Genomic DNA, 27,938 nt, shown 5'->3' with positions numbered 1-27,938 from the left:
TTAATGGATATTGATTTTTATTATTTGTTTTGCTTCGAAACTTTACAGATATGAGAATCAAATAATGGATCAAATCAAATTTAATGGATAAAATACCAAACCCTAAGTACAACTACTAGTCTCGTTCCAGGTTTTCTAGCAAAATATTTCTTGTAATTTTCATGTTTGCGTTACAGAAATCGCATTTGCAATTGTGTTTTCTGCGATAGCGTGATCGGACAACAGATATCAGGTTTGGTTTCATTGTGAAACCTTGATTTGATGCAATCTGCAGTACCAAAACGTTGGCAGTGGGTGAGAAATGGGAATCAGCCAGTATGGCACTTATTCAGGATTTATTGAACATCTCAGAAGAAGTATAAAAAACCATAAAGACTCATGTTTATACATGTATATATGTGAAAGTACTAGCTACCAATTGGTAGAATCCAAAAGGAGCAATTGATTTCGAGACAATAATTTTTAATCTCCCAAAACTGAACTATTCATTTGATAGTGTTCATCTTTTCGCTTCAGCAAGTAGGAATGAGCTTAGGTATATATGTGTTACCAATACATCAGCACTCAGCTACTTGCTGCTGGCTTGTGTAGAATCTTGTTGAAGCTTCTTCCCAATACCCTTGCGCTCTGAGAATAAACCCAACAGAAAAAAAAAAGAGAGTTCAGATGAATTATCCCATTCAATAAATGCAAGAAGTTAACTTGGAATCATGGAAACTCTAACCATACTTCTACAAGTGGGGTTTTGCAATAACTGCAAAAAAACTTAACCGAAAGCTATAGCTATCTAGAATCTCATAACATGTTTTTTAAGCAGACTGAATCACATGCTACCATGTTACTGAAACATACCCAATCTCCAGAATCACTAGTCATAATTGTTAAACATATGGAGACTTGGCACTGGTATTTCAATGTCTGGATAATCAAAGCATATATACATATGTATCAGATCACCAACAATAACAAGATTCCTATTTGAACATTACTGTTTACTCCATCCCATTTATAGAAACTATGAAGACTACTGCAACTAGAGGCAAATTATACCATCCATTACTGATTCTGAAGTCACTAACCTACTACTAGAGAATCCATTCAAAAAAAAAACACCAAACTTTATATCAGAATCATCACCATTGATCGGGAAGGAGTAGCTGGATCAAGAGAGATAGACCGAGCCACCGACATCTTGGCGATTTCACCAATAGCAGCGTCTCTAACCCCAGGAACATCGCTGGTAAGCTCCTCATAAGCAGCAACAAACGCCTGTTGCCAAAACTGAGGCAACTTGATCCGACGACTGTTAGTATACACATCCCACATATGCTTCACCACTCTCTCCCTCTCCTCCATTTCCTACAAAACCCACAAACTCAGCTTCGAAATCTCGACAAAAGAGAATTAAACAAAGAGGGAGAAGTAAAAGAGTTAAAACCAAAACGTCTAGGCTCTCGTGGTTCGTTGGGATCCCGATATCTTCCGATAACCGGTTTAGATCTTCCGTGGATAACCGGAGAGTGACTGTACCGGTGAACATCGACCAAAACGCAAGAAGCATAAGAGCGGCGAAGGCAAAGAACTTGTAACGTCCTCTTCCGAACAAGACCGAATCGGAGCTATCCTTCTTCTGATTTGTCGCCGTCGCCGCCGGCAAGACATCGTCTTCCTTCATCTTTGATCTCAAAAGTTTTAAACTTTGCGTGGTGGTGAGGATTACAGCAGAACCTGAGCTCAGTTTCAGTACATACAGTGTCGGCTCGATTTTGATCTGAGCACAAGTACACACTCTCTTTCACTATTAACTGGGCCAGTGTTTGCTAGTAACTGGCAATGTACGAGCCGTTGATTTAAAACTGGTAATAAAATACTAAAATCTCTACGCAGATCGTGACCGTTGGTTTATAATTTGATAAAAGCCACTCACAAATAACACTAAACGGCTTCGTATCGATTACTTAAAAAGGTAGTCGGTGTTATGAACAATGTGGATTGCTAGAAGCCAAAGGCCAAGACCGAGGCCCATAGAGAGAGAGGAGTCGGCCGGCCCAAAGGGGAGAGAGAGTCGGCCACCTTTATGTTTATCATGTTTCCATTTATCTTTCATGTTTATCTATTAGGAGGTTTTCCTTTTCACTCTAGGATTATGATTTGGATACTTTCCTTTTTATCTATCCCTTGTATCCCCTAGGGAACACTTTGATTCAGAGATTAATAAGACAAGAGACACACGATTTACACTCTTGTTCACAACAGTCGCTTTCATTTAAAGCGAAATTAAAAAAAAAAACAAAAACAAAAACATTAAACGGTGCCGTTTTCGCCGCGTACTTTATGATCGCCGTCTCTTTGAAAAAGCGCTTCGATCTCTTCAAGCGACTTTCCTTTAGTCTCCGGCATGAGGAAGAAGAAGAAATTCCACGCCACCGCAGCTACTCCGGCGAACATAAAGAAAGCTCCTCCGGTGGTTATCGCCTTAGTCAACGAGAGAAACGACATCGACACGGTGGCGTTCATGACTCTGTTCACCGCAACGCCGAGACTCGCTCCTTGCGCTCTAAGCTTCAACGGGAACACCTCAGAGCTGTAGACCCAAGTTATTGGGCCAAGCCCAATAGAGAAAACCGCGACGAAACTGTAAGCTGAAACTATGCTGAGCACCAAAGCCCAAGCTAGCTTCCCGCCTGAGTTCTGGGCCATCGTAAGCCCAAATCCTAACATCGTCAACGCGCAAACCATTCCTCCGACGCTGGTCAACAAAAGCTTCCTCCGACCTACCTTGTCGAGCAAGAAAGTCGCCGTGAAAATAAACGTCGTTTTCATGATTCCGACACCGATTGTGACCAAGAACAGCTTGTCTTTAGCCGTTATTCCTGCTCTTTTAAAAATCTTCGGACCGTATAGCAGCACGGCTTCGATTCCCGTCGCGTGCTGGAAGAAATGAATCCCTAATGCGGTTAAAAGAACCCGTCTTACCGCAGGAGTAGGTCTTAAAATGAGTTCTTTCCAAACACCTTCTCCGTGTGTCTTCTTGTTCTCCATCTTCACCACTTCATCCTCGCACTTGGGGTCGATTCCGGCAGCTATTTTAATGTCTTGAAACCGTATTTTCGCCTCTTCGGGCGAGTTCGACACCAAGTCTAGTACCTTCTTCCCCTCTCCGAGGCGGCCTTGTAGGATCAACCACCGCGGAGATTCCGGCATTTTCAAGATCCCGAAGGCTAGCACTAGGGACGGGACCGCGGCTATACCTAGCATCAGCCTCCAACCTATTTGCATCGGTAGCTTGGAGAAGAAGTAATTCAGTAGATAGCCTAGTAGAATCCCTATACTGATGCAAAGGTGAGGTAGGGAAGCTAAGAGTCCTCTATGCGAAGCGGTTGCTATCTCGGCCGAGTAAACCGGAGCAACCATTAGAGCAAAACCAACTCCTAGTCCGGCAGTGCATCGACCGGTGAGGAGTACAGGATAACTCGGACCCCAGCCCATTAGTATTGAGCCCAGCATGAAGAGTACTGAGGCCAAGACGATTGTGTAACGCCGACCGATCACGTCCGACGTTCTTCCGGCGAGTAGTGATCCGACGAGTGCACAAAGGTTGAGAATACCAGTGAGAACTTCGATCTGAACATCGTTTGTCTTCAACTCTTCTTCTATAAACACCATCGCTCCACTCATTACACCAGTATCTATACAACAAATTAATACAAAAAACATATAACAATAAGTTCTTAATCCTAAAACAACAACATATTAAATTTTAATAGCTTTAAAAATTAAAATCTCGATTATATTCAAACGTAATTATAATTTTGATATTTCTTATAAAATATTTACCGTAACCAAAGATGATGGAGACGATGGAGGCGACAATAGCACATTGAAGTGCATATCTATTAACTCCTGTCGGCGTCTCGGTCAGCTTCTCGACCGTCTTCTCGGTCGGATTCTCGCCTGATACTTGATCGGCCATGATTAATTTCACCAACAAGTGTTTAGAAAACTATAGAGTATGCAGACCTTAACTAATTAGTGTCTCTCCCAGTTGTAAGCTTTTGTCAAGTTAGTTATGAGTTTGGTCTTGAACTCTCTACACTACCAAAGAAGATACGTTGATTATATATAGAAAAAAATAGATATGACAACACATAGAAGACTGTACTCGTGAAAGCCACAAGTTTGAAAGATGATTAAGTTATTTGAATCCAGTGGACAAGGGTCATCCACAACTTCTTTTCTTCTATATATTTTTAGAAATTTGGTTTGCACGATCAAATACTTAAGAACCGATCAACGACTTCGAATTACGAACGGTATCTACGTGTGTAATCACTAACTAGATCGATCCGCTGCATTTGTTAATATTTGTTTTTCATAATTTGTACTATATATTTTAGATAAGTCGTAATATAACTAATTACATTCAAAATTTTGGACGAACTGAGTAATATAGTTATTTTTGGTACAAATATCTGAATCCGTTTCAGATACATTTGTTATTTAGATATATTTAGGTTTTCATACATCAGAACCGAACTCATTCAAACCCAGAGAAAACCCACATATAAATTTATAATATTCAAGCGGACCTAGTTAAAAAAAAAACAATACCAAAAAAAAACAATTTGTATCTAAATGTATAGCCAATAGTCATGTCTAACTGATTTTATAAACTAATAAAAATGACTATTTCTATGTGTTTGGTTAAGTTAAGTGAAATAGAAATAGTTTTTTATTTAGTAAAATAATTATATGGAGTGAAAAATTAAGTGACAATAAATGTAATATATTTTTATTATTTGATTTAAGTTATTATTTTATTCACAAAACATATTTTTATGTTTTTGACTACGTAGTTTTTCGTCGATTGAAAATGTAAAAAAAAAAAAAATTTACATTTTGATTTTATAATTGACACAAATTTAATAAATAAAAATTTGAACTATTATTATTATGGTAATATAATTAATGATGTTATGTATTTTTAAAGTAATATAATTAATGAAATTGTTAGACTAGGTAAGATATGGAAAGACAATTAATGAAATTACTATAAAAGGATATTATACATTTATTTTATACTGCTATTTATGTTTTTTTTTTTTTTAACCAGGTGTTGGCCTTGTGGTCCACCACCTAGGCTCGGCGCCAGTCTTTGTCTGTACCTTTTTACTGGTCCTGGACACGCGAGTCGAACAGCCGACTTTCCCTCTCCGAGGAGGTAGTACCACTAGATTACGAGGTCCTGGGTGTACTGCTATTTATGTTTTCAAACAATTTTCATTTATATTGTTATTTATATCTTTAAACCGTATGTATTTCATCAAAATGTATTTCAGTTTTAATAATATCGATAGATTAATAACTAACAGTTTTATATGATGTGTGTAAAACTTGATCGGTGGCAAATACTAATGAACTTATGATTTTGGATAAGGTATGGGTAGCCAAGTTGACTTTTTGGGGCAGCCGAACGTGAAATTTGACCAGCTATGATTTTTTTGTAACTTGATATGAAAAGATATGGGTAGATGACACGAGACTATTAATATTGGATACTGGATATTGTGATAAGAACTATATTTAATATTTTCTTTTTGTTTTAACTCTCGTGAATATTTTAAAATTCTTATGTCACTGTGTAACCAAACACATGTTTTGGCTGGATCCATAGAATCAAAGGTCAGCTATGGAGAGTGTAAAACGTCATGGGTCATTTTAATAAGTTTTTCAAAGTTTGAAAATTTAGATTATTTAATGAAAAAGTCAGGTGGCTATTTGGATTTAAGAAAATCTAAAAGGGGTTTTGATTTTGATTAGACTTTGAATCATGCGAAAAGCCATATATGTTTTGGTTAGTGAAGTAAATAGGCACATATGCATGTTTTCAGTGGTGGAGCGACACTTTTTGGACTGGGTCAAAAAAAAATTTTTAGCATAATTACTAAATTATATAAAAACTATATTGTATGACCTTCGAAATTTTTTTTTACAGTTTTATTCACTGCATCTTTAAATATTGTTTCAATAAAAAAAATAGACAAATACTTGTTCCAACCAATTACCATATCGATCAACTATTAATGATTAAACCTCTTTGATGTATTTTTATGAGTATTGCTTTAAAATTATTACATAGTTTTCAAGTTAAAAATTATCACAAATTTTTTTCACCAACATCATTTACATAAATTATTGATTATTTATCTAATTAATAAAAAATTAGCTCATTTCTAAATATGAAATTAGTTGTTAAAAGTATTCAGAATATAAACATAAATCCTAATCAATTTTATTGAATTTGAATCAATGAATCATAATCATCTTTATTTTGATAAATAAATATTTTTTTTGTCACAAATTGATAAATAAATAATCAACACCAAAGCATAAGAAAAAAAGAACTCTAACTCAAAATTAATCCAAAACATACTTCTCGAACACGAGCTCTTGTGTTTGTTGAAGAATAAGAGTTTGTTTATTAATTTGTTTTTAATGTTTTTAATGTAAATTACTATAATATTTGAACCTAATATAATTTGGGTTTAAAACTATTAAGTAAATAAATTTAAGATAAAATGATTATTGATTTTATGATTTTTTATAATAGTAAAAGTTGAGATAAAATTAATACAAATCCAAATTTTAACAAATAAATGATATAAATGTATTAGTTATATAATTTATCTTTAAATTTTAATGTTTTAGTTACTTTTGTGGAGTTCTATTTTTTAGTGGAGTCAAATTTAATTCTATATTAGGATCAATACATTTTTATTTAAAAGAATACTAATATTTTTTTAAAGTGGTGGGGTCAGCTGACCCTACTTCTCCTTGTTTGCCTCCCCCCCTGCATGTTTTTACAAAACTCTTGGTAAAGTAATGTCATGTTATTTTTTTTAATTCATTCTGTATTTAGGTCTGCAGTCTGCTGGACCGTGTTTATAGTTTCTTTTTCCAATGCATGCGAATAGAAATAGCATGTATTCAGGTCGGATGGACCGTATAATTCATGCATTTTAGAAGAGAAAATATCCTGAATAATAATATTTATTTGATCTTGACAATAATACCATATTTTAAAAAATGTAAGAAAAGTTGTAGACACTAGACAGTACACAAAACAAACAAAAAAATCTTTGAAAGCATCTTACATTGTTTAGACTGAAAATACACATCATCCGCGATGTCATAACCTTGTGTGGTGGTGAGTTATCAAATAGTATAAAGATAATAAAATATATTAACCCTTTTAACAACAAAATTATATTAACCCATGATTGCTTATAACAATGAATTACAATTTTTTCACAAACGCAAAAACCCAATTTGAATCGTTTGTACAGAACCAAGGAAAGTATTATTGTTAATAGCCACTGTAAATATTTTTTTTCTCTCCAAATCAAAAAGAAATTCAATCTACACTAGCTTCACCTAAAAAGTCTAGACATAACTTACTTTTTTTGTTACCAAAAAAAACTTACATTTTAGTCAAATCTTTTCATATTTAATTGATGCAAAAAAATTCCTAGAGACTAGGAATATTGAATCGTGAACGAATACCTTAGAGACTAGAGCTCAATGGATGCGTTTCAATTTTTAAACCAAACCTATAAATCATAAGAAAATAAATAAAATACCATTANCGTATAAAGAAAACAATCAGTTGAGTAAAATATAATTACCTGATATTAGCCATTTTGTTCAGTATCATGTTTTATTTATGTTTGTGGTTTTAAATTGTTAGCTCCAAAAAATCGTTTTTTTTGTCAACTCCAAAAAATCGTTTAAATCGTTAAACTAAGTTGTCCTTTAGGTTTTAAAATAAGATCACTTTTTGATAAATCAAAATAAATAATGTTTTCCCTAAGATCAACATCGTTTCATAAATACCCGACGGACTTTATTCACCAACTTTGTACTGTTCTATTTCCGGGCGAGTGGGATTATTGGACTCTTTCGTCAAAAGTTTATATTGTTATTAGCCATCATACTTTTCAACAAAAATGTTCCACAAAAAGGAGTTTATTAAAATATTAAGGAACAGTCACTGAAAAGAAAAATATAAAAAGAAAATATATCCCAATATCTAAATTAATCATGTCGATTATAGACTTTTGTTTATACTTCTTCCATAATGTTGATAAAACTATAATCTATATACAACGGTAACAAAATTATAACAGTAAAATTTCATTGAAATCATCTCTCGGTCTTAAAATCACACGCAAATGGTCTTTTAACTAAAGTAAAAAAAAAACTTAAAGAAAACTTAAGAGCAAGATTAACTCTGATCTCTTAGCCGGAATTTTTAACTCATGATTTGACATTTTTTTTTTACATTTTTCGGCTAAGATACGTTTCTTATATCTCTTATTTAACAAACCGTTCTTAGTTTTTCTTAATTAAAATCTAAAAAAAAGTTAAAAACCGTCTATTAGCCGAAGCTAAGAACTCCGGTTAAAAGATTAGGGTTTAATCATCGTCTAAAGTCTTAGAAAGCAAAGAAACAAGGGAAAAGTTCAGGCTCCATAGTCTCCCTGATCAAACTTGTAGAACACAGCAACCACTTCGTTCCCTCCAAACTTTCTACCATTCATCCCGCTTCTTGCCCTTGACGATCCATCAGTATCACCATACTTCAAGAACACCTGCACATATGTACACATCTATAGTGAGATTCCAACTACATAGAGAGAGCGAGAGAGAAGGACTTTAGTACAAACCTTGCCAAGGCCAGCAACTGGCTCACCGCTGGGACTGGGACGCGGAATCACAACGTTGGTCAACGCACCTGCATTAAAAGAGTTAAACAACAAACATTTCTAATACAAAGAGAAAAACAACAAGACACAGTTATTCTCTTCTAAGAAAAGATAAAGAGGTCTATGCAGTCTCCAGTCTGAGTATGTTAGGGGCTGATTCTTTATACCAAAAGGCTGTAAAACAGACATATACAAACTAAAGAAAACAGAGAGACAAATCAATATGCTTTTTTTTTAAATCTTTATATATCTCCAAATCATATATAGGACATCCCTTACCAAACTTGCCGCCTTCTTGCCTCATGTCATCCATGATATCTTCAAACTCCTCGTCGTCTCTAAGCTCATCCTCATTAACAACTTGAGTCAAACATACAACTGTTGTTGCCACTGGTCCCGGCTGCAACATATTCACCTGAAAAAGACAACAGTTCCGCAATTGATTTAACCATAAAAGAGACATTACTAACATTACTATAATTAGTTTTACCTGAAAAGCAATCTGCTGTTGTGCATGCAACAATATACTCTCCTGCTCAGGCTTCGATCGGTTGCATTGTTCCTTGGTTCGCACGTCTCACGGTAAGCGTCTTATCTCCCATTTTGATGCCGTTTAGGGCAGCGCACGCGATGTCTGTAACAGCTACATCTTGGTAGACGCAGAAAGCGTATCCTTTAGAGTTGCCATTTTCTCTATCTTTCACGAGATCAAAGCCCTTGAGGGCGCCAAAGCTCTCCAGCAGCTCCCTGACTTGCAGCTCGGTGAAGTAGTAAGGAAGCCCACCGACGAAAATACGGTCTGGGCCCTCGAGCCCACCAGAAGTACCTGGAGTCAGACCAACGGCAGCTAAGTTTAGATGAGGGCTGGGGTGGCTTGGACCAAGTGATGCAGCTAGAGATGGGTTATAGTCACTAGGTCTTCTCACCTTCACTGGAGCTCCCTGGAAAAGAGAAAATAGATATGATTCAAATTCTTATGATTTTGGTAGACTGGGTTATTGTTTTGAGTTCGGTTTAGCTCGGTATGATTTTGAAAAATTATTCGGTTTTCTGCTCTTTGGTTTGCGATTTTCAAATAAAAAAAAACAAAATAATAGAAAATAACCAAAATTGACCTAATATCCGAAATTATCCAATTTTTAAAAATACTATAACAAATTCTAACCCAAATCCCAAATATTTTTTATAAAATTGAAAATAACCGAAAACCGAACCGATTTTATTTTCGGTTCAATTTGTTGCTAAACCGAATTAACCAAAAAAATATCCGAACAAAAAAAACGAAACCGCAGGCCTAATTCAAATACTAAAACTTCAAAAAAAAAAATACTTGGTAGAAAGGTAAATATTAAAAAAACATACCTCAAATATAATCTCATCCAAAGACATTGCGTTACTTGCCTCTTCAACAGAATGCATCTCCACGAAAGCAAACTTCTTCTCATGGTTTATGTAAACATTAACAACAGCATCACCTGGACCAGCAGTGTTTCCACCAACAGCAGCCATAACTTGACTAAAAAAAGTAGCCACTGACTGCAACGCGGGAGAGTAAGTCAATGTCAGTATATCAAATGCTGGAACATAGAGAAAAAAGAGAGTGGATGTAATTAACCTGTTCATTTGCTTGAGGGGAAAGGCCACCAACATATACTCTGCGAGCATGCCTAGTCGCCTGAAGAAACACAAGGAAAACAAGCAGAAATGGTTAGAAACAGAGAAACAAAATAGCAATCTTATGAAAAATCAAAAGCTAACCTGCTGTGTCATAGCCTGGATTGGCATCATAGGGAGTCCCCCAAACGCCTGTGGGACGCTGAAGAATTAGTTCAAGAAAACACAATACAATTTTTTTAAAAGTGTAAAGAGCACATACACGTCTGGTACGAAAATAATTTTAGAGGTTGGAAAAAATTAGATTAGTCCGGTATATTCTTTTTGGCCCAATCTGTATATAATTTTCATACCTAGTTTCTTGATTTGACTATGTGTTTGGGTGAAAGCCTTATTTTTTGGGCCAAAGGCAAAGGGAAAATATTTTGACAGATCCCAATTATTTTTATAGGGTTTGGGCCGAACGTAAGCATGCTCTCAAGCTTATTTTGAGTAGTGGGTGCGCCCCACCATGCATCATGCAACAGAACTGAGAAAGTCACTCTCTAACCATTATTTTTCTGTGACTGGATTCTGTATGGAAGATCGGAAGTTGAACAATTCCATGATCTTTAGTTGGCAGATTAGCTCAAACTATAAGCGTACAAGACTACAAGTTAATTCAAACGTATGTATATATACACAGAACCGGTCCGAAGATTTTAGGGGTTATAGACAGTGTAAGAAAGATCTATACTATTATTTGCGAAGTCTTTTTCGCATTTAAACTTTCACGTTAAAATTTAGAGCGGTTAATCATGTTTATACCTTTAATAAATAGAATATATAAAACAAAAAAATAAAAATGAATTTAAACTCTTTTGATTAGATAACTGAATAATAATAGTAAGAATATCCAAAATCTAAAAATATATGTAATAAAAGTTAAAAAAAATAAAATACATAAAATACATAACTAAATATTAACCAAGTAAAATCATTAATAATTGAAAAAATAATATTAAGTGATTTCTAAGATTTATTTAAAATGAAAACATAAATAACAATTTATCATTCTAGTATTTTAATTAGCAATAGATGTATTAATAAGTAATTATAAAATATTTAGATCTGCATGTGCGGACGAATCACCTAGTTTCAATAATTTGAGGGCCCGAATTTTTTAATACAAATTTAGGAACCTATTTATAAATAAAAAATTTCAAAAATTTTGGGAGCTTTACGCGAACGTTTCATCCGGCTTGGCTCAAAACCGGCCATGTATATATATATATATATATATATATATATTATTTCTTAACCTAGCTAAGCGGATCCAAAAGAGCTAACTACTACGTGCAGACTTCATTCAAACACTTTATAAACACTCGAAAGCAAAATTAACATCTAATTTAAAATGGTTCATGGTCTCAACTCTCACGTCTTAATTAACAAGGACCACAAAATCAAATTTATAATCCATTAATTGCTTGCTTAAAATATATAAAAAGAAAGAAAAATGAGTTCTTAGAAAAAATATTACATATATAGAACTATAGAATAGAAGTAATATATAAACCATTATTCGGCTAGCCAAAGTTTACACGTACCTTACTTATTAAAAATGGCAAATACCAAATAAATAGAATCAAACAAAGTTGGTAACGTATGAGAATTATAGACACTAACTATGATGCGAATTGATCTAGGAATTGTGTAATTGACTTTATGAGTGAGGAAAATATATATTCGTTGGAGGTCAAGTTGAGGACGACGTGCGTGTGTTTGGGTAATTGTTGGCTCGTGGACAAACAACTTTTATATCTCAAGTCTCAAGTTTATCAGCTGTTTATCACATCATACCTTATATGGTCATAAACAGTCCACATGTTTGGTTCTGCGAAATGGAAGAGTTACGATCTACAATCACATCATCTAACACTAACAACGTACGCAAGAATATAAAATTGTTCCCATATAGGACTAAGATGGGATCAGTGAAGCCCTAACATCTTTAGAATCACATTAACATAGTGAATTTTGAATTTTAGTAGACAAAGAGCACAACATTATACAAATAAGTTAATTCAGATTCATCCTATGATGGATTTATGATATTCACTTTGATTAAGAAATTTGTCTAGGTGTGAATAATACTCACCATATTCACAGTTGGGTGTTATGGTGATTGGTGAGTATAGCACCTAGTAATAACAAATTTGTCTCAAATAGTATCAAATGATGGAAAATGGTGTTATATATAATCCTTTGTTTCTGAAAACATTTATCATCTTTAGCAGATTCACGCGGAGATAACAAAATTCCAGAAGATATATGATCGCAAACCCGAACAAATCACTAGATATCATAAAAACAAAAGATCAAATATATGATCATACAAACTGCAAAGATTAAAATTCTTTAAAAGAAAAATATTTTTAAAAATGAATGATAACATTTCACAAAAAGTGTTACAAAGATAGTATTAACTAATAATAAAACGTGTAAAGTAATATATTCTTTGAAGGGGAGGGAGAGTCTCACGAAGCATGTTGTGACTACTCAATGTGTTGCAAAATAGAAGATCCTCCATTTATATCCTTCTTTTATTTTCTTTTGTCGGTACATTATTGACTATATATTAATATTTTATTTTTTTATCTTAGTTTCTTATTTTTAGTTTTAGGCCGAGTTAAAATCTTACCACCACCAGCTAAATTCACAGCGGTGAAATCTAGCTACTAAACTAATTAAAAGCTGGCTGAAAACATAGTAAAGGTTCTACTGCAAAACAGGAAAAAGATATAAACAACAAAAAAAACTAATATAGTCCAGACAAAATAATATAGTTTACTAGATTTAGATGTATCTGGGTATAATACATACTTATTTTATTTATTGAAGATTCATTATAATACAGGTTTAGTAATATATAGCACTTATTTAATCTCAGTAATATGCTTTTTTTTTTCTTTTAATCTCAGTATATGCTGTAAGAACCAAATCAAATAGATACAGTTGATCGAATATTTGAAACTCAAGATTTCACAGAAAGATCACCGTTAATCAGTTACAAATTAACCATTAGTGATAGATGATTCCTTTCATTGCGTATTATCGAACTAACATATGATCAATGCAATAATCAAATATTTGTATCAAACCTTTTTCTATCAATCATGCCCTTGTGGGAAAGATGTTTTTAGAACGATGTTCATTTGTATTATTTAAATAAAAGTATTTTTATTTATGAGTGACACAAAATAAGAATCTACCATAAAAACAAGGTATTGCTTTTGTGACCATGAAGCCTCTCTCTTTTAGTAGAAGGAAGAAGCGTCTGGTGTCGTGGATCATCAGCCTCTCTTTCCTTTCCTTACTTCCTAAGTATAAGACTTTAACTTTCTCCTCTGTGTGTGGCTAGTGGTTTTGAATAATATTTTCCCAAGAAAATACGTAACTGTGTTAATTTTACTATGCAAATTAACTACTATTCGAGCTTAAATTTAAACGTACGAAAACAAATATTACTAGCATGCACATAGATCTCCTATCATCTTAACTATGAGGTATCACACTCACTACAGCACAGTACATATTCAAATATTACCAGTACAAAATTTAAAGAATAAGGCAGTGGAAGAATTTTGGTAACGAGAGAATCCATTGGTCGATCAGTAAAAGCATATTGGCAGAGTAGGAATATAAGATATGATCGTTCATTCGTTTGTTTTAATATATGATCACGTGTGTAATAAACATAACTTGTTCTAGTTACCAACATTATTTATGAAAATTAATCATCTTCTTATTCTAAATTCCGGTCATGTAGGTAAGATTTTGTCCTATTTGGAGACATTAGTATACGCAGAACATTTAACAGTCAATATTTTATTTAAGCGTTCCGTGTTCGTTATTATAACGTATACTACCGGTTTTAGATAAATAGTTGTACATATAGGTACATCTGTTTTTTAACCGAATCAGCTGTATGAAAACATTGACAAAATAACCAAGTGATACTGTGTTCCGTGTTCGTTATAACGTATACTACCGGTTTTAGATAAATAGTTGTACATATAGGTACATCTGTTTTTTAACCGAATCAGCTGTATGAAAACATTGACAAAATAACCAAGTGATACTGTGATAGTCTAATGGTTTAAAACTTTAAAGCAACAAGACGTTCGGAGCATAATGAAAACGTATAGTTCACCTATATGTGTTTTTTTTTTATTACCGAACAGCAAAAATATGTAATTTAGTGGTTTGTATTAGACCATTTCCAATGGTATACTAGTTTTTCTCTATAATCTATTATAAAATAAGATAATCCTATTATAGAGTTAGTCTATTCTATAGTAAATTGAAGAAGAAAAAAATAGTGTACCATTTGATATGTTCTTAGTGTTGTCACTTGTCATATTACCATTTGAGTTGAAATTCACAATATATATATTTTCATAACAAAATGATGTGCTATTATTCGAAACACATTAAAAAAAAAAATCGAAAACATATTTGATTTTGATATAAAATTGAGATTAAAAAAATTGAAAAAATTCATATAACTCACTCGGCGAATGAGTTGTGTTAGAATCATTAAATTTATGTTCCGCAATTAGAACTCGACAGTCTCATTGTATTTCATGTCTGATCCTCGAAGATAAACATCATAAAATGTACGGTATAATCTACATGAGACTATGATCCAAGTGGATCCCATTGCACGTAAGTGTTCACACGATCGAATATATCAAGCATGGTTATTTCTCTATATTATAAAAATACACAGAGAAAGTAACAAAAATGAGGAGTTAGTCATGAATTTAACATTAAAAACTAAAGAGAGAGAGAGCTGCCGCAAAGGAGCTTTAGTAGTTTAGTGTGTTCATTGAGCCGCTACAACGCATAAAATCTACATTATTCAGCACAAATAAAGTTTAAAGATTAAAAAGACAGTTTTTATGTTATAAATAAAAAGATGAATAAGTGACTAATGATAGGAACCTTTTTTCCACGTTAGTAAAGGTTGCAATGAAAGGAAACTTTCCTCCACGATATCTATGCATTTTTTCAGTATAATGCATGATCATTTGTTCTGCTTTCAACAATTCATGATTAGTTTGGCATGGTTGCAAAAGGCTATTTCAATCGTTTACGCTCGGAATTAATGTATTATCAACCGAATAAGATGAATATGGTTTCAAACTTTAAATGTTTTCGGAATACAAGGAAAATAAAAGAAAGTATATTCAAAAGAATGTGGAATGGGCTTTGTAGTTTTCTGGTGCATCAAAAAAATAAAGAAAAAGAGATCATTTCCCATGAAAACGAAAGCAATAAGTGAAGATGAGAGAACATATTCTTCTTCTTTCTCCAGTGAGAGGAGAAGTGGGGGGCTAAGTAAGTAGTGGGCGTGATTCTTACGCGCTGACTTAATGATCAGTCAATCTCGGTTCGGTAAATTTCCAATGGCCCATGGGCTTCTAAGGCACTATCTCCGACAAAATTACCTCAAAAGTTAGCCAATCGTGGGCCCGCTTACTTTCCCCTGCTTTTTACCGTGTCCAAATGTGGGATCCACATAAAGCCCAGTGGTCACTCCCTTTCTTTTCTTTCTCCCTCCCTTTTTGGTCGCAAGCACCGGGAATTATTGTCCGTTAAAATTTTTTGTTTTTAATTGGTATCAGTCCACTCGGAATTTATGTAACTCGTACGATATTATGTAAAATATTACCGTATAAAAAATTACATAATATTTTCTCATAATTTAAGTGTTAAAATATATGAATTTCCTATAAATTTTTATGTACAATTTAATTACGTTATATTAAATTGCATAGTGTATACATCAGGATGAGAAAGACTCAAAAGATCCTACACAGACAAAAGAAAAGAAATCATTAACCTTTTTTGTAACTTTCTTTTATCAACTTTTACCTTCTTGATGATGATCAACGATTCAACGTAGTGGAGGCCTGAGTGGAGCTTGTATCTCTTTCAGCCGATTTTTTTTTAAAGCAGAGCAACTTTATCTGTATTTCGGCCCTTTAGTGCACTTGGAAAATTTGCTAGTTGTCTAAATATAGTATATAGTTTTGGGAATATATTATGCTTAATAACAGTATTACATGACACACAAAACCCAACTGGCCTCGCCGCTTTTCTTCTCATGTCATGACTTTGGCCAATCTCCCAAGTGTAATAATACACTTTGGTTAAACCAGGGTGAATTAAAACATAAACACACATTAAAACAACCGATTTTATCCATTTATTTCGGTAAAAAAATGTACATAGGTGAAAGAGACGGGTCGGTAAGAATTTGAATCTGGATTAAAAATAAGAAAAAAAATAGGAATAAAATACAAGTCAATTTCCAATTGGATTTTATATTCCCTAAACCAAAACCCGGATCAGACACGGTTACCAAGTTAAAAAAAAAAACGTTTTTTTGAACGCACTTTCTCAATCTAGGATAAAAAGCTTTGCCCATCATACCTTTCAAAAGCCCCGCCACCTTCTTCTTCTTCTTCCACACTTGCACAGAGAGAAAAAAACTACTTTATTTTTCCCTTTCTTTCTATTTTTTTTTTTTTTGTTGCCTCACCTTTCTTCTTACACACTAACATGAAGGTCCAGGCTTCCTCTCCTCAAGACAACCAACCATCGAACACTAACAGTACTGATAATAATAATAATAATAATCAGATACCATCGATGGACGAACATGTGATGCGTTCCATGGACTGGGACTCGATCATGAAGGAGCTGGAGCTAGACGATGACTCAACACCAAACCCCTTGAAGACAGAGTTCACAACAACGGACTCCGCAATAGGACCACTCTACGCCGTCGATTCCAACCTCCCTGGCTTCCCCGATCAGATCCAGCCGTCCGATTTCGACTCATCCGATGCTTATCAAAACCAAACCGCCGGTTACGGTTTCACTTCCCTCGACAGCGTCGACAATGGAGGAGGATTCGATTTCGTCGAAGACCTCATCCGAGTCGTGGACTGCGTCGAGTCGGACGAGCTACAGCTCGCTCAGGTGATTCTATCACGCCTCAACCAACGCCTTCGATCTCCCGCGGGAAGACCGTTACAAAGAGCAGCGTTTTACTTCAAAGAAGCTCTCGGTTCGCTTTTAACCGGATCGAACCGGAATCAAACCCGGTTATTATCTTCCTGGACCGAGATCGTTCAGAAGATCCGCGCGGTTAAGGAGTTCTCCGGTATTTCCCCGATCCCTCTCTTCTCTCACTTCACCGCGAACCAAGCGATCCTCGACTCCCTGAGCTCGCAGCAGTCCTCTTCCTCTCCCTTCGTCCACGTGGTGGACTTCGACATCGGGTTCGGCGGACAGTACGCGTCGCTCATGAGGGAGATCGCCGAGAAATCGATAAGCAGCGGGTTTTTACGAGTCACGGCGGTGGTGGCGGAGGAGTGCGCCGTCGAGACGCGCCTCGTGAAGGAGAATTTGACTCAGTTCGCGGCGGAGATGAAGATCCGTTTCCAGATCGAGTTCGTGCTGATGAAGACGTTCGAGATGCTGTCTTTCAAGGCGATCAGGTTCGTCGACGGGGAGAGAACCGTCGTCTTGATATCTCCGGCGATATTCCGACGTCTGAGCGGAATCGCCGAGTTTGTGACTAACTTACGGAGAGTGTTTCCGAAGGTTGTTGTGTTTGTGGACAGCGAAGGGTGGACGGAGATCGCCGGAGCGGGATCGTTCCGGCGGGAGTTTGTCACGGCTCTCGAGTTCTACACGATGGTGCTTGAGTCCCTCGACGCGGCCGCTCCTCCGGGAGATCTGGTGAAGAAGATCGTGGAAGCGTTTGTCTTACGGCCGAAGATCGCGGCGGCGGTGGAGACGACGGCGGGAGGTAGGAGAAACGTTGGAGAGATGACGTGGCGGGAAGCGTTCTGCGGGGCCGGGATGAGGTCGATCCAGCTGAGCCAGTTCGCGATCTTTCAGGCGGAGTGTTTGCTGGAGAAGGCGCAGGTGAGAGGGTTCCACGTGGCGAAACGGCAGGAGGAGTTGGTGCTGTGCTGGCACGGAAGGGCGCTGGTTGCCACGTCGGCTTGGAGGTTTTAGTTAAGATGAACCGTTACTGGTTTTAGAGTTGGTTTGGTTTAACAAAATGATACTATGATATAATAGAATCGAATTGTATCTATATACGCCTTCAATATTTTCGGTTTGTCTCTGTTTTTGATCTTTTTTTTGGTGTTCGACTGTTTTCTAATTTAAATAAGGAAATAAAATAGTTTCTTACGTAAAGTCTCTGTCTGAGTTAGAGTGTTTAAACTATTCATAAACAAGCGTAACTGTGATTTGATCATTCTTGGAGTGAGTGTATGAATAATCTCCGATGAGCGGATTTGCTTCACAGATTCCATCCATGGCGCTTCTCGGATCAGGCTTCACCAGCGAGGTTATGTTTTGGATCCATGTTATGGTGGATTCGTTAGTATTTTAATGACAACGTTTTTATTGTCTTGTTCTAATACAATATTACTGTGAACCACGTCAATATTACTGTGAACCACGTCTGCGGTTCTGTCTGATCATCGCATCTTGAGAGAAATATTTGTTTTCTGTATGGAAATTTTCAGGTTGGATTACGAGTACTGCTTTCTCCTCTTGGTTCCAATATCGTACGTACTTCGTACCGCATGGTAAGATTCTTGTTTTTTTTTTATGTCGTTAAACTATGAAGACTGTTTTCATTATGATCGGCTTTAGGACAAGGGTTAGTATCTTGTTGGGGAATCTTGTTGTCTTTTTTTTTTTGGTTCAATCAATAGAATAAGTTTTATCTCCTTGTTGTTTTTGGAGTTATTTACTTTATTAAAAAGGTATAACTGTGAAGGATGAAACTTCTTGATGTATATCTGAATCTTGTTCCATGTAGCTGTTCCATTGGCATCGGGTTGCCAGTATACTCAACTTTCAAGGCAATTGAGAATAGAGATCAGAGTGCACAACGAAAATGGCTTATTTACTGGGCGGGTTGGTATTGCAATTGCAGTCACCTTTCTAATCATATCCCTTCTTCATCTGTTCACATGGCATTTGATTTTTATCCCCTCTCCTTGCAGCTTATGGTTCTTTCAGCCTTGTTGAAGTGTTCACGGACAAGCTCATTTCTTGGTACTATTGGACATCTCAAAACGACATCACAGGCAATGGAACTGCACCACCACCAAGCGGACGACAAGAAGAAACACCAAACATTAGCCCTGAACCAGAACCATCAACAGCAACAATACGAGACTTGGAAGAATCTGAATCCGATCACGAAGACTAATAAAACAAACAAGTGTAGCATCAAGTATGGTAATCACTATTACACAAAACGTCAAATGGTTGTATGGTCATCATGGTCACGTAAATCTCAAATAACTTCAGACTGGTTTACAAATAACTATTTTTTATAATACGTTATCAAGTTGCATGTCTCCTAAGTGTGTTAATCTGTTCCTTCGCCATCTTTAGACCCATCAGCATTCTGTTCTAGATTAGCCACGGCCTCTGGTCCATGCACTCTTACCAACTCATCCTGTATATATATATATATTCAATGACTCCGTATGAATAGAAGCAAAGCTCATAAAATTTTCGGTAAGAGTTGTTGTTGTTACCTGAATAGAACTGTTCTGAGTCTTGAGCTTCTCACATTCTCCAGAGAGTCTCTGCAACTCATCTCTCAGGCTCTGATTCTCACTAGTCAAACTCTCTACTCTCTGCTGAAGCTGTTCGCATTCCGCCTATATTCAATAAGGTGAATTAACAAATGAGTAACTTAAACATCAGAAGAAACTATATACTAATAATAACATTACCTGCTTCCTTAGTCTGGACCGCCTGGCGGATTCACGGTTAGATTGTTTCCTTTTCTGCCTCTTGAGCTCTCTTTCATCCTGTTTTGAGTAAGCGCACAGGAGTTTATAACCAGACCAGCAAAAATGAGTGATGGTTTGGTCTTTTACCTTCACAGGTACACCAGCCTGGGAAGACCATAAGTCCATTCCCATATTCAAATTAGTCCCAGGGGCTAGTGGCTTCATGGGAACTGAACCTTGGATCATCTCACCGGTAGTATTACTCTGAGAACTTGCTGCTCAAGGAAACAAAAAAAGCATGAGCAAGAAGAAACCATAAGAGCTTGTACTGATGATGCAAGAGTTTTACCATCCGCCAGCATTTGTCCAAAGCTAGGCTTTCTAACTGAACCATGTTCCTACATTAACATCAAAACTCAATTAAAAAAAATTACACAAAAGCATTTAAGTAAACAGGGAACAAGTCCAAACTAAGATCAGCACCTGGTGGTTAGCATTCTCATCGTTTTCATCAGATGAACCCCCTGTGACACTTTCATCACTGCAAAACAAAACAAAACAAAACAAAGCATAATTACATCATCAAAGTCCATCATGATCTACATTGAATAGAGCGTTATACCTGTGAGATACACCATCGTTCCCAGAACCAGAAGGCGCCTTCTCACCTCCTTCGCCCTTTCTTTTCAAGCTCCCTTTTGACTTCTTTCCAGGGGCTTGTTCCTTCACGGTCTCGTTGGTTGGAGCAGAAGAAGGAGGCTAATAGAGGAAGGTGCTAAGCAAGTTACTTACTTTATCATTTGTTTCGAACTTAAATGGTATGGAGATTATTACCATGGGCATGCCAGGATGGGCGTAGACTGCCCCTGGGGGATACATGGCTGGGTACGGAACGGGGGTCCCATAAGGCGGCATCATATGGTGCTGAAAGTATTCAACAAAGAGTAAATAAAACTCGTGCTAAGTGTTATTCAAAGACAAAGATAGCAAAAGGGAAGCTTACTTGAGCACCCCACATGTAAGGGTGAGGACTAGGAGATCCAACGGGAGATGGGAAAAAAGGACTCGGAGTACCTCCTCCTCCATAATAAGCCTTAAGAGAAACGAGAATACACATTATGTGTGTTTGTCAAGAAAGAAGACAGTCACATTAAGAGAACCAAAAGTTAACCTGCATTGAGTTAGACCAGTCTGGATAAGGTGTGGGGGGAATGTCCTGCAGAACAAGTGGTAGTAGATACAATGAAAGTCAACACACATGTAGATTCAACGAACGGAGAAGAAGAGGAGAATGAGCAACCTGTGTTGAGGATGCTGGTTTAGAAGGCGTCTTTTCTTCGCTTGTTCCCATTGTTTTATAAGCTACAAAACAAAGGAGCAAACACAAAAATTCGAGGATTTAGTCATCCAAAAAAAACCTCAAAAAGACAGAAGCTTTGTGTTCTCTAACCCGACATATTTAACAAAAACAGAGACTTTACTTCAGATCACAAAATACCCAAGAGGAGGAGCAAACACAAAAATTCGAGACGACAATAACTTCGAAACAGAACAAATAGCAAAGCAAGTACATAATATGTAGTCGTTCTTACACGAACCCAAACAACAGAAACAAAATCTCTTAATTACATGGATTGTTCAACGAACAGACAGAGACAATGATCAGAACAGAGTACATGCAAAGAGAGGAGAGGAGATATTAGAAAAAAACAAAAAAAAAACAATCAGACCGATGTGGAAGTCCAGGTAGGATATTTACCTAAATTATAGAGAAAGAGTCAGACAAAGATGCAAGGACACGTCCTCTCCTTCTCTCCGACAGATCAGACAGAGACACAGATATAAAAAAAAAAATCTCTCAATTTCAGCTCCGAAGAAGATAAAAGTGTTCCAATTTTTCTCTCGGGAAAGTGAAGAAAGGTAGGAGGAGAAGGATTTTAAAAAAGAGAGAAGCTTTGAGATTATTGCCCGATCTGGTTGGTGTGTGGCGAAGTCCAATAGGAGGAGGGGATGAACGAGAAGAGAGAGGAAAGTTTTGGTTTGATTTTTTGGGGATTTAGGGTTTGATGATCTGACACGTGCGACAAGGAGGTGTCCAGCTGTATACGTGTTACTGGATAAGGTTTTGACACGGTATCTACTCTTTGTTGTGACTCATCTTTTACTCATTTATTTCACAAGGAAAACTAATCATTTCTTGATGTCGAAAATAATAGTAATTTCTTTTTGTCAACAAATAATATATATATTTGTTGTCAAAATAAATAAATTTTTGAACTTATTTGATGACAATAGTAACTTTATTTTTTTGTAAACCTTTTAGATTACACTTAAATTTATTTTGTAATATTTTCAAAAAGTACTTAAACATGTTTTTCCTTCTTGTATAGTGCAACTTATTTGGATTTTTGGACACAAAACTAAAAAAGTGGAAGATAATTTTTAGTTCTATATTTTTAACGCGAAAAATCGAAAGCTGAATAATGACTATGGCTTTTTTTTTCATCGAATATATATATATATATATATATATATATATATATATATATAACAAACGTTAAGGATCCCATTAACAAAGGCACATTTACACAAAAGTAACAGATATAAGTTTTTCTATTACCAAAAAATAATTCTAAACTATACCCATGCTTCACCGCAGATGTTAGACTTTCTCAAATGCTATCAGGCTTGAGATCCAAAAAGAGGCACCTCTAGCTACATAAGATTGGTACAATCGATCCATCACAGCGTTCTCAGCGATAATGACTGGCTTATAACTTGAAGATTTGTTTTAAAAAAATATTTTCAATTTGTAAAAAGAAAAAATCATTGTTTTATGGGTAAGTTCACCCAAAAACCCATGCATCAAAATCATAATGCTATTGTTCAAGACGGGCTCCTTACCAAGCTACTTTGGTAGACACTAAGATAGCCTTTATAGGCCCATCGGGCCTTGTTTTATATTTGTTTCCTTTGTTAGTTGCTGCTACTTGCTAGCAAAGCGACTGATCTCGAATAAATGTAGAATCTTTCGTGGGGCATCAGCATTACCATTTAGCCATTAGGTAATTGATGTGACTGGTCACCATATAAAAGAAAGGTGACAAACTTTTCGTATGAAGACTCCGGACTATATAATACTACAACATATCCACTAGATACAGCGAATGTGTTGCGAAAACAAATCGTTTTAGGAAAGAGCCATGACACTACGTTTGCTTTACACTTCGCTTTCTACTTACCCAAACATCATTAAATCTTTCACTTATTCGCCAAACCTTTCTTCGTGGGTCCACAGTTTCTAAGCTTTATGAGCCCGGAATTTTTTTTCGTTTTATGATTTTGAATCAGGGTTTAGTATATGTCTAGATAAAAAATATCAGACCGTCGATCAAAATTCAAAACAACTTAATCAAATTTATATTAGTAATGCATGTCAAAACAAAACAAAAAAATAACACTTTGATTTTCTGTATACATAGTTGCAAATTGCATTTATTATTAGCATCAAAGATCCTCAAATCATGTGAAGAAAAAAAAAACAGTTTGATTTTTTAGAATGTATGTACGTAGTTGTCCGAATCATTTTTATGAATGTGTCACCAAAAACACTGATGGTTTGAATCCACAAACTTTTTTTGACAGCCTCAGGTCCATTTGATTATTCATCTCATATACTGATGCATGTAACCAGATGATAATTGTAATCGTTTCATGTTTACTATTTTGATATGAGACATTTTCACTTTTTGTTTGCGATTCTTATCACCGGTGATAATGGTCAATATATTACTTAAAGAGCCAATATGACTGTTCTCTAACTATGCCTACTCATTCGTTGTCAAGTGACTATTAAAACTTGACCTCCTAATGTTTCACCAAATTAGGTATATTTTATCCGAACTCCTCTTTCATTTAAATTTGGCAAACTCTTATCCATCAACATATAAAGTTTTAACAACCATTTTTCTCATGTGCATTTCATCTAGTCCTCTATCTTTTAGACTTCTACAAAATATTTCTATATAAGAAAAAAATCTTGCATCGCCTATTGTAGCCGACCCTCCTTTTACAGCCGTACTTTTTTCTTGTTGGCTAGTAAATTTTTTTTATATGAAGACAACTACTAGCTGCTAGTGGCGAGCTATAAACTTTAAAGTCGTAAAACGGTATGTATTTGTCACTTTCATGAATGAATCCTAAACTGATAAGAACAGAGGATCCATCAATATAGTTATCTAATATCTAACTCAAGAAATGCGCACTCCAAAATTTTCCATAGCTTCAACATAACAAAATGTTACACTTACATATATTAAACATATTAAAACAAGGATACAGTAATTTAACTCATATAGAACAAATTTTCCTCAATTATGTGATATATATGATGTTATTTAAAGTATACACACATTGCAAACTTGTAACAAAAAAAACTCATGAATAGGTCAAACGCCATGAAAGAGGGTGAAAATCTAAATCACGTAGTTGCTTCATTAATTAATACAGATTGCTCATAATTAGCTACGTAACAACTGTTGCTTACATCACGATTGCCAAATTACACTAGCGAGACATCCATAGTTATTTTAACTATTTGTACATTAGAAATAGAGCACTTATATAATCTACCAATTTACCTAAAATAGTCTTCCCTAATTCACGACACTAGTTGATACAATTAAAATATTACATTAAGCTAGAGTTTTTATATGTAAAGATTCATCCATTCAGCTCCATCAATGTAGATGTTTTCAGGGACCGGATAAAACAGGTTACTGTAGTCGTCACCGTCGTCTCCAACTTTATAGTCTCCAAAAAACGGCGTCCCGTTGGCTTCCACCGAAACTGAAGAAGAAACTGGACTGTTGCTCGAGCCTCCTTCTACTCTTTCTGCCAATCTTTGGATCTCCCTCTCTGCATCATATAGCTGTTCCTTGAGCTGAAGAAGCTGAGGAAAACAAACGCAACGTTAATATTTATCAGTAAGCAACTAATCACTGATGCAAACGTTTGATTAAATTTTAAATAAAAGAGATTTTTGTTAGTGGGTCTCCTCAATAATTTTGAGTCTCATTGACAAAGACAAGCGACTATTATAAAGGTTAAAAAATTGTACGGAACGCTTAAAAGTATTTTATGTTGTGTAATATGGTGGCAATTTACTGTTCGATGTCGCTTTTTTTCTGTTCTCAACTCAAGTCTCTGGTGACTTATTTATTGTTTTATATGCAAAGTTCTTCGAGCCTTGAGCTCATGTTCATTTATGCCAGTTAAAGATAATTTGCCAAAAGAATGTGTAAACTACATTACTCTTTGAGAATTTTTTTTGGCTGAAATCTTTGAGATTTTTTTAATAAAATAAAGCAAAGAATAAGGTAAATAACAAACAAAAATTATTTGATTTTTTTTGTTTAAAATTTCTGTAAAAAAGTTGAAAATATAAAATTTCTAAAATATTTTCGTATTTTAACTAGCTAGATATACATTTTAATGAAAATATTTGTTTAGTTCTATCTACCATTAATATCATTATCACAATCGTGGATAAACCTGATGATGATAAACCTAAAAACATTCCCTACCCGTATTAAAACTCATAGTTAGAAGAATAACTGAACAAAAAAAAAAAATACTATGAGATAAATAGAATAACAGAAAAGAAATTTTACCTCTGACTCAAGTCGGCACTTGTCGACAACGACGTTGTCATGTGAGTTTTTGAGTTTGTTGTACTCTTCCTCGAGCCTTTTGTTCTTCCACCGTGCACGACGGTTCTGAAACCAAACTGCAACTTGACGAGGGTCAAGCCCTAGCTCCGCCGCAAGTTTATCTTTCCTCTCTGACTCAAGCTTGTGCTCATCTCCAAAACTCATCTCCAACATGTTCACTTGCTCATCGGTAAGCTTTCTCTTCCTAAACAAGCAATTGCTTCCATCTCCGGAAGCAACCGCTGCTTTGCTCTTCTTTCTCCTTCGTTTCGGTGGCTTCACTTCACCTACCGACCAAAATAATAAAAAGCAAGTTAGTAATTCGCCAAAAACAGAAACATGTTATATAAAATAATATTTGGATCTTTTCTTTACTTTTTAGTTTCTTGATGTGTGTTTACATGCACGTATATTATATCAATATTTTAGGCCTACGCGTGTTGGTCGAGAACTTCTTTTTTGGGAAAGACTAATAGATAACCCACTAGAATTTGTATAACTTCTTCCATTAAATTTGTGGGGTTTCCAGGTCATGAAACAAAACAGAAAGATAGATTGACTGATAAGATAGATTAATTTTTCAGATAAACTAACTAAGAAAACAAATCCACTTGTCCTTTTATTAGAAAATCCATTAAATGTTGGTTTTCTCGTAATTCAAAACAAAAGATGATTGAAATTTTCGGACAAACCTTGTTGTGGTACTATCTGAGTGTAGACATCAGGGTACAATTGAGAGATAAAAGCCATGTTCTGATCATCCAGAGTGTGGTTCATGTTCTTGGATCCCTCTCTTTCTCTCTATCCTAATTTGTCTCACTTTTTATGAGATGAGAGAAGTTGTGCTGGGGAAGAGGAAGAAGACCTATGATTTATAAAGGGGGTGTAGAGTGCCAAGAAATGAGTTTTTTTTTGTATGAAGTGTTATTTTCCTGATGTAGGTTTCTTGTTTTTGAAAATTTCGAAACTGCCACTGGATATAATTACACTCCCGAGACTCGTTGTGAGTCTTCTGTGTTAACTAGGAGGATTAGTTAAAGTGGTTTCTTTATCACACCATCTTTAGTATTGTTTCATATTGTAAAGACACGACGTTGATAACTGAGATAATTGACTAATTTAAAACTCATCTGCAAGTATCAATTAGTTTTTCAATATTTCACCCCCTCCCCCAATTGGTACATTAAGAAATAAAATGATTTATATACTAAAATGATTATTTACTTCTTGGTGCACAAAAAATACTTCTAAATGAATAACTCTTTTAACATAATCAAATCTCTTAGAAACACAAAGAGTTATAAGAACAACTTTTCTTATTAGCTTTAGAAACTACTCAAAACTAAAGCTCTCAATATGTTTCTCTCAGATCATATGGAACACATCTCCATTAGACCTATATTTATATGAAAGACAATTCCCTTTAACATGTGGGATATGAAAAACACAAACCTAACCTAAATAGAAACTTCATTTTCCTATTTCTAGGTTTTCTTATTGTGTTTATCTTAACATATTAAACATCTAATAATATGTTAAGTTTCCACAAGCTGGGAATTATCCAACATTCACCCCCTTAATTCCAACCTGAATTAGGGAGATCAATTTCTTGAACTCCGATTAAGCTCCTCATTTGCTTGAACATAATCCTTGCTAATGGCTTGGTAAGGATGTCAGCCTTCTGCTCAAATACCCGGCACATGCTCCACTTCGATATGCCCGTTCTCCACACACTCACGAATGAAGTGATACTTCTTGAGTACATGCTTACTCCTTCCATGGAAAACTGGATTCTTGGTTAGAGCAATGGCTGATTTGTTGTCGATCCTAAGCTTGGCTCTCTCGCCTTCTTTGCTTAGCATCTCACTCAACAATTCCTTGATCCATATAGCTTGCTTCGCTGCTTCTGTTGCTGCCATGAATTCTGCTTCGCATGATGACAATGCAACCGTCTGCTGCTTCTGCGACGTCCAAGTAATCAGTGATGAACCGTAGTAGAATGCATGTCCTGACGT

At 35.5% G+C, this 27,938-nt stretch overlaps 6 protein-coding genes and 1 pseudogene across 7 annotated transcripts; 2 read left to right on the top strand and 5 right to left on the bottom strand.

Annotated features, from left to right (window-relative positions):
* Positions 1-464: 464 nt before the first annotated feature.
* Positions 465-1,829, bottom strand: LOC106293086. The gene is made up of 3 exons (XM_013728760.1): positions 1,439-1,829; positions 1,138-1,359; positions 465-627 (listed from the first exon to the last, which is right to left on the bottom strand). Exons 1-3 carry the CDS (start codon positions 1,673-1,675, stop codon positions 565-567), a joined length of 522 nt encoding a protein of 173 aa, XP_013584214.1. The 5' UTR covers positions 1,676-1,829; the 3' UTR covers positions 465-564.
* A 460-nt stretch (positions 1,830-2,289) lies between these two features.
* On the bottom strand, positions 2,290-4,213 carry LOC106344330 (probable polyol transporter 6). Its single transcript, XM_013783732.1, has 2 exons — positions 3,838-4,213; positions 2,290-3,689 (listed from the first exon to the last, which is right to left on the bottom strand). The coding sequence occupies exons 1-2, from the start codon at positions 3,971-3,973 to the stop codon at positions 2,305-2,307; spliced, it is 1,521 nt and encodes a 506-aa protein (XP_013639186.1). The 5' UTR covers positions 3,974-4,213; the 3' UTR covers positions 2,290-2,304.
* A 4,309-nt stretch (positions 4,214-8,522) lies between these two features.
* Positions 8,523-12,247, bottom strand: LOC106328749 (splicing factor U2af large subunit A). The gene is given in 9 exon segments (XM_013767261.1): positions 8,523-8,651; positions 8,727-8,794; positions 9,045-9,180; positions 9,256-9,312; positions 9,314-9,706; positions 10,128-10,301; positions 10,381-10,440; positions 10,524-10,581; positions 12,222-12,247. Coding segments are annotated over 9 exon segments (1,101 nt in total).
* Positions 12,248-16,872: 4,625 nt separating this feature from the next.
* Positions 16,873-18,587, top strand: LOC106309344 (scarecrow-like protein 15). Its single transcript, XM_013746380.1, has one exon. It carries the CDS (start codon positions 16,992-16,994, stop codon positions 18,459-18,461), a length of 1,470 nt encoding a protein of 489 aa, XP_013601834.1. The 5' UTR covers positions 16,873-16,991; the 3' UTR covers positions 18,462-18,587.
* A 134-nt stretch (positions 18,588-18,721) lies between these two features.
* Positions 18,722-19,698, top strand: LOC106309370 (annotated as a pseudogene).
* LOC106309354 (G-box-binding factor 1) lies at positions 19,652-22,273 on the bottom strand. 2 transcript variants are annotated; one of them, XM_013746387.1, is made up of 12 exons: positions 21,842-21,915; positions 21,513-21,574; positions 21,384-21,428; positions 21,216-21,305; positions 21,047-21,136; positions 20,835-20,971; positions 20,696-20,753; positions 20,562-20,610; positions 20,360-20,487; positions 20,213-20,290; positions 20,012-20,137; positions 19,652-19,929 (listed from the first exon to the last, which is right to left on the bottom strand). In XM_013746387.1, the coding sequence occupies exons 1-12, from the start codon at positions 21,888-21,890 to the stop codon at positions 19,840-19,842; spliced, it is 1,002 nt and encodes a 333-aa protein (XP_013601841.1). In that variant the 5' UTR covers positions 21,891-21,915; the 3' UTR covers positions 19,652-19,839. The 2 variants fall into 2 exon arrangements, with proteins under 2 accessions (XP_013601841.1, XP_013601847.1); XM_013746393.1 differs by lacking the exon at positions 21,842-21,915 and adding an exon at positions 21,972-22,273 and having other exon boundaries at positions 19,660-19,929.
* A 2,407-nt stretch (positions 22,274-24,680) lies between these two features.
* Positions 24,681-26,783, bottom strand: LOC106292870 (homeobox-leucine zipper protein ATHB-40). Its single transcript, XM_013728544.1, has 3 exons — positions 26,616-26,783; positions 25,885-26,210; positions 24,681-25,163 (listed from the first exon to the last, which is right to left on the bottom strand). The coding sequence occupies exons 1-3, from the start codon at positions 26,698-26,700 to the stop codon at positions 24,921-24,923; spliced, it is 654 nt and encodes a 217-aa protein (XP_013583998.1). The 5' UTR covers positions 26,701-26,783; the 3' UTR covers positions 24,681-24,920.
* Between the last annotated feature and the right edge of the window lie 1,155 nt (positions 26,784-27,938).

This window comes from Brassica oleracea, chromosome C1, assembly GCF_000695525.1.
Source record: "Brassica oleracea var. oleracea cultivar TO1000 chromosome C1, BOL, whole genome shotgun sequence".
Classification (NCBI taxonomy): Eukaryota; Viridiplantae; Streptophyta; class Magnoliopsida; order Brassicales; family Brassicaceae; genus Brassica; species Brassica oleracea.
This window is presented reverse-complemented; position numbering and strand designations above follow the sequence as displayed.